Genomic DNA, 6,493 nt, shown 5'->3' on the forward strand with positions numbered 1-6,493 from the left:
ACCACGCCCTTAACTTATTTACATTTTCTTGTTTAAAAAAAAAAATTAAAAGTTTTTTTTTTTTTTTTTTTTTTTTTTCTGGGATTCAGTTTGACAGACCAACACAAACCAGTGGATTGGTGTGAAGTGGATAGAAATTGTGGAATTATGTTTAAAATGTATATCTGTAAAGTACATGTACACATATATTCTGCTACCTTGAGTCTAATTCCCCTAAGCAATACAACAGTCAACAGTTAGAAGTCACTTAGTTAGTAAATAGAGACCACATGTGCGTAATTTAATCTCAGTGTAAATCAAGCTGGTATGTGAAGGCCTCAGACATTTGTTAGAGAACATCAATGAACAACCAGCATCAAGTCAACAGAGCAGACAGGAAAGGAATAAAGTTGTGGAGAATGATTAGGTAATAAAACAATATCCCAATATCCTCACACAACACTCTGCAATCCAATATCTGAACAACACCAAACCCACAACAAGACATTGTTGTCCAACCTATCTGAAAGGCTGGGTGAGGAAAGCATTCATCAGAGAAGCAGATAAAAGGTGGCTCCAGAGGAGCTGCAGAGGCCTGCGGCTCAGGTGGGAGAATTTGTCAACATGACAGGCAATAGTCACGACTTCATTAAACTGGACTTTATCGGACGGTGGGAGGAAAATAAGTATTTGGACTTTGGCAAAAATCAAGTAGGGAACACAGTAAGCGTGCAGAAGCTTGGGCTCTGGTCAGATGATGAGGATAATATCAAACTTTTTAACCTGTCTGCAAAACACTACGTATGGTGAAAAACCCTGATAGAATATCTCCCTGAACACTAACACGATGTGAAATGCTTTATGTCATCAGAGTGACAAAATAATTAAGACTGGGGCCAAAGTTCACATGACAGTAGGACAACTACCCTAGACACAGAGAGAGCTACTTGGAATGGTCTAGTCAAAGTTTGGACCTAAATTTGATGGAGAATCTGTGACCAAACATGAAAATTACTTTTAATAGATGTTATCTAGAAGATCTCACTTTAGTGTGATCTTTCATTGAAAACAGAGCAGAGAAACATTTCAGTGCAGTATGCTATGACTTGTAACTGTAATTGTCATAAAAAGGTGGTTTTATGAAGTTTTGGGTTGTTTGGGACTGAATACATAGGCACATTACTTGGCTCAGGTTTTTATTTGTAAAAAGAAAAAAAAAGGTTGAGAACATTTTATTATTTTTTATTATTATTATTCCACTTCACAATTACTCCACTTTGTGTTTCTCGGAAGATTGTGCTTGTCTCAGGTGCACCAATGAGATGTGAGACATAAAGTTAGAAGCTGGGAGGAAAGGGGCTGCCTTCCTGCCTCGGTCTTTCTGTGAATCACGCATGCATTCATTCATAATGAAGGAGCAGGCACCTGATAGGCGTCGGGGATGTTCACCGTCTCTCCATGCTCAGCCACGTAACCAATGATCCCTTTCCCCCACGGCACCTGAACTTCATCCGAGTTCATCGAGGGTAAAACTGTGGTGCCCGCGTGCACGTCAAAGAATTTAGACACCAGTGTTTTCTTGTTGCCAGTCCCTTCCACCAAAAACAAGGAGCACCGGTCCGCGTCCACCATAATGCAAACAAACACCAGGATTTTGTAGCTGAGGCTGGTCAGGTCCAGGTCGTTGGATATGTCTTTCACGAGTTCGAGGAAGAACTCCCTTTCGCTGTGTTCTTTAAGGTAGTACTTAAAATCCACGGCCGTGGATGGGTACTGGGGGATGTTGACTCTGGACTCCAGCAGCGCGCTCAGGATGTGCGCGGTGGTCGGGGGCAGGGAGCTCGCCTTCCTCAGCAGAGCTCTCCTCCTCATGCTGGTCAGCGGCTCCTGCGCCCTGGAGTTCACATGCTCGTCGTACGTCCTGTTCACGTTGATGGCCTTAGACCTGGCGAAAGTTTTGCGCAGCTCCTTCTGAGACGCTCTCCGCTGCAGACCGTCGCACTTGCTCGCCCAGCTGTCCTTGCACGCATTGCCCTTCTCCTCCCGGGGCTCGGCGGCGGCCGCCGCGGCCGCGGGACCCTTGCTCGCCTGGTGGTTCTTGAGCCATTTCTCCACCATGCTGTAGTTGCCCTTCCTGTTCAGATAGTCCTCGAACAGGTCGGGGTGCGAGTCCAGAAAACTTTCTACGTCAGAGAACAGCATATTTGACACTGCCATGTCTGCGCTTCGGACGGTCCTCAGTGAACCAAAGCCATGAAATTGCGCACAGAAATACCATCTATGAGGATTTACTCGACGGGGTCAGAGCAGAGAATCGTGCAGATGCAACAACTTCCACGATGCGCTACGCAGGCAAAACCTCTGGAGCTCCAAATCCAGGTCCTTCTCTGAGCGGAGAGGGTTGGAGAGTCCCTTTGCGCACCGGCATCTTCCTCCCCTGCGCTCAGCTAATTAGAGATAATTAACGCAAACTACCGTAGAGGCAAAAGTGAGAGTAGTGAGAGCATCCGAAACATCTCACACAGCCCCAGTACTGCGCACTCCCGTGGTTTGTGTCCTCCTGTGCGGATGACGCGGGCTGTGGTTGGCTCGCTCCCGCTGATGCTCGCTTCGTCACACAGTCAGGGAGCTCAGGGTTGCCTCAGCGATCGGCTCTCTGGCCATTTGAACTAGTTGCCCTCCCTCACGGAGACAAAGTGTGATGTTGATGATGAGAGTTTGAAGGAAAAATCGTTGAGGGGCAATTAAATAAAATTTTCATAAATTAATTAAATAATTTTTTTTTTTTTTTTTTTTTTTTTTGCAGCGTCCATGATAACACTGGGCTGTGTAGAGAATGCTTGCACATTACTTATAAGCTAGATAGATAGATAGATAGATAGATAGATAGATAGATAGATAGATAGATAGATAGATAGATAGATAGATAGATTACAAATTCAGAATCTCTCTCACAAATCACAAACTTTCGCAAATTTCTGATCTGCAGTGTTCTATTTCATTAAGTTATGTAACAGCGACGTTTATTGGCAGAGCGAGTACGTCAGAAAATGTAAATTATTACCGCTGAAACAGACTGCAGAATCGCCGTTTGAACGCCAGGGGGAGCAATACCCCAGCTGTTGCACTGCGGGGTTTATATGAGCGATAAGACGGTGGCTCTGAAGTGATGCCTCTGAGTGCACTGCTTTTCTCTCTCATTTGAACCGTCTACATTTAATATACTCGTATTCTACAAGTAATGGAACTACTCTGATGATGTGGCTTTTATCTGTTACTCTGATTTTTAAAGCCAGAGATCAAGCCACACATGTGAAAGATAGGCATCTACACATGTTAACTTACATAGGTTATTATTCAACTGATTATCTAATACATTTATGTATGACAGAGAGAGAGTCTTTACTCCCAGAGTGACTTATTTACAGTGTTTATGACTGGTAATCTCATTATGATAATGAGCTACTAAAAACCAAAATTCAATTTCTCAGGGATTGTGGTACAAGTTAATTTTTTACTGTCATTTATATATCTTGTCTTTGAATGTGATCCATGTACGTGTTTCCTATATTTTCCTGTTAAGCACTATGATAGCATTGTGTTCAAATGTCAGAATGTTAATAAACTTGCGTCACCTTCAATCAAAGATTTTAAATACATAAAAGTCAACCCATGTATAAGATATTACTATCAATACTTGGTTGGGGGGGGGGGGGCATTTGCATGAATTACTGCAGCATGGCATGGAAGTGGTCAGTCTCCAGCACTGCTGAGGTGGCAAAAAAAATAAATTAATTAAAAACAAAAACATTTAATTGCAACAATTAATTTAGCTTGCCTGCATTGTTGACTGGTGACTCCCTCTTTATAATATTCCACAGAATATCTGTAGGGTTTATGTCAGCCCCGTCTTCTGACCGTTCAAGCACAGTGACACCCTGACAGGAAGAGATACTTTGAACCGTGTGAGCAGGTGCCAAGTTCAGCTAGAAAATAAAATCTGTATCTCCATAAAGCTCATCAGCAGAGGGAAGCATAAAGTGCCCTAAAAAAGGACTATGACTACCTTGGACTTGATAAAACACAGTGGAGATATACGCTAGTAGATGACATGCCTCCAAAGTGCACAATTTACAGCTAAAAATAGCCGGTTTCAGTTAAAATAGTTTGGTTATGATGCTTAGACGCAGCTCTCTAAACCAGTGATTCCCAACCCTGGTCCTTGTTGTAGGACTATGAAAAGATCTACAATTACAAGAAAGGCCCCAATCTCTGCTTCATATAAACGTTACTGATTTACCTTTAACTAAACACAAAACAGATTTGTATTACTATTAAAGGAAAAAAAAAAAACTGAAAATGTTTAGTGTCAATTTTATTCAAGTAAATTACAAAATGATAAATATGATTACTAAGACAAATATACCATGAGGAGGTCCAACTCATTTTCTTCTACATGCACAGAACTTATTCATTATTTTAGATTACAAAAATATACCTGTTAAAACAGGAAGTTATCATATGTAAAAACAGCTATCACAATTTCATAAACAGTTTCAGCATATGTGACATTCGATTTCAGTTTAGTTGGTTCCTGCTCTGCCTTAGTTTGGAATGAAAGAGTCTCCTGAGCTGCTTAACTTCAGACACAAAGACAGGTAAAGCTGTGCAGAGGAAATCCTCGTTTACGAAGTGGATGACTTGAGATACGCGATGAGGTCGGCGCGCTCGTTCTTCTTCTTGATGCCAGCAAAGATCATCTTTGTCCCAGGGATGTATTTCTTTGGATTCTCCAGATAAACATTCAGAGTCTCTTCATTCCATACAATTCCTGGAAATTACAGTAAGTCCAAAAGTAAAGTCAAAGTCAAACAGCGTGATCCCCGAATAAGAAACTAATTCTTATTCACATTAAACAGTATTTACCTTTGTTTTTGTTGGCATCTGTGTAAGAGTAGCCATCAGCCTGGCCTGTCTGACGTCCAAACAGGCCCCATAAGTTGGGTCCAGTTTTATGCTTCCCGCCTTTTTCTACAGTGTGACACTGGGCACACTTTTGGACGAAGGTCTTTTTTCCCTTTTCAATGTCCCCGCTCATAATTTCTGGAAAGGAGAACACATTTCATTTGATTTTATTTAACAAGACATGCCACTAGGGGGCGACATCCAACGTGTTACAAAATCTACTTTTTTTTTTTTTTTTAAAGAACGAACAGAAACTAAGTGCTCTTAAAATGAAACAAAAGAAGTAACTATGGAGTTTCTGGATATTTAAGTTACTCATTTTCTCAGCAAACACTACAGCAAAAATGTTTTGTTGCTGTTGTCGATTATTTAAGCATATTGGGATAAAACATAAAGGACGAAGATCTTAATTTCAACTCCAAGTAATATGAAAGCAATTCAGCATTATGATTAAAATGTACTTGATTCAATGGTAAAAGGCTCAGACCGGTACCAGGCCACGTTGTGGGAGGCAGGAAGTGACAAACCCATATCTAACTCGCTTTTTCAAGTCGAAAACTCGACAAGGCGGAGCAGAAAACCCAACAACCATTAAACCCAACTTTTCAGGATCGTGGTCTTACCTTTCGGTTAATTTGTTGTGTCAAATCAGGTGTATCGTGAGAGTAACCTCTAACTACCCGGCTTTTGTCCTTCTACCGGTTTTGTCGACTGTCGAGTTGAGAAAAAAAAACGTGCTTCCTTATTTTAAAGTTAGTCAGAATTACACGTCATCAGTCAGCTGACGTTTCATCATCCGCGTCAATGTCAAAAGAAGAAGAAGAAGAAAAAACAAGGTCAAATATGTCAAAACTCATTGAGAAATCACTCTTCTGCGTCAATGCGATCCGGGAAACACCACAGGATATCAAAAAACGTCACGCAACGAAAGGAAGACATAAAGTGTTTTTTTTGTTATAAACTCATTTCTCAGTGATAGACATTAAGCTCAAATGAATACAGATAGATTGAGAAAGACGGAAAAAGAAAGAATTAAATAAAGAAATTCAAACTTGTTTTGGAGTCAGATCTAAAACCAAATATAGGACAACTTGATAAAGTTAGTGTAGATCACCAGGGAAAAGAATAACACTGTTTAGTACATTAATCAAAGAACAAAAACAATAATCTGAAACACTTTTTGAAATCAACTCAAGAAGAAAATTCTCAGTACTCTTTAAAATGAAATGTTGCTTTGACCTCTTTGTTTTTCTTTTTGCAAGCACATCAAACAGAAGGCACTTACCTGCAATCTACTGTGACAAAGAATCTGAGTTACTTTCTTCTGGCTGTGCAGATGTGCTAAGAGTTGCTGCCAGGCAACAAGACAATTTCAGCTTCAGTGCCAAATGTTGGTCTTGTTTATATTTCCTGGCTTGGAACTAAAATGTGGGTGTTTGCACTACCATGCTATACAAATGAATGTTTGGGTTAACAGCTTCTATTTATCAAAATTATCTGAATTTGAATAGGTCATATTAGATTGTAAATTTGATGCTGGTTCAGTCAT

General features: G+C 40.5%; 2 protein-coding genes across 2 annotated transcripts in view; both read right to left on the reverse strand.

The window, feature by feature from the left end:
* The window catches only part of pde11a (phosphodiesterase 11a), a 44,585-nt gene extending 41,981 nt beyond the window's left edge, over window positions 1–2,604 (reverse strand). The window contains exon 1 of the mRNA XM_015043883.1: window positions 1,405–2,604. Within this exon, the coding sequence (XP_014899369.1) occupies window positions 1,405–2,196 (792 nt within the window). The 5' untranslated portion in view covers window positions 2,197–2,604. The remainder of the gene's footprint in view (window positions 1–1,404) is intronic.
* A 1,733-nt stretch (window positions 2,605–4,337) lies between these two features.
* LOC106954415 (cytochrome c-b) lies at window positions 4,338–5,770 on the reverse strand. Its single transcript, XM_015043885.1, has 3 exons — window positions 5,568–5,770; window positions 4,906–5,082; window positions 4,338–4,810 (listed from the first exon to the last, which is right to left on the reverse strand). The coding sequence occupies exons 2-3, from the start codon at window positions 5,075–5,077 to the stop codon at window positions 4,665–4,667; spliced, it is 318 nt and encodes a 105-aa protein (XP_014899371.1). The 5' UTR covers window positions 5,078–5,082; window positions 5,568–5,770; the 3' UTR covers window positions 4,338–4,664.
* Window positions 5,771–6,493: the final 723 nt, after the last annotated feature.

Source organism: Poecilia latipinna, unplaced genomic scaffold, assembly GCF_001443285.1.
Source record: "Poecilia latipinna isolate Pla-1442-1.1 unplaced genomic scaffold, P_latipinna-1.0 Scaffold655, whole genome shotgun sequence".
Taxonomy (NCBI): Eukaryota; Metazoa; Chordata; class Actinopteri; order Cyprinodontiformes; family Poeciliidae; genus Poecilia; species Poecilia latipinna.

Excerpts from the sequence above, each read along its gene's own strand:
- LOC106954415 (XM_015043885.1), bottom strand. The coding sequence starts at position 5,077 with ATGAGCGGGGACATTGAAAAGGGAAAAAAGACCTTCGTCCAAAAGTGT. Across the intron at positions 4,811-4,905 it reads AGATGCCAACAAAAACAAAG|GAATTGTATGGAATGAAGAG; the intron begins GTAAATACTGTT and ends TGTAATTTCCAG.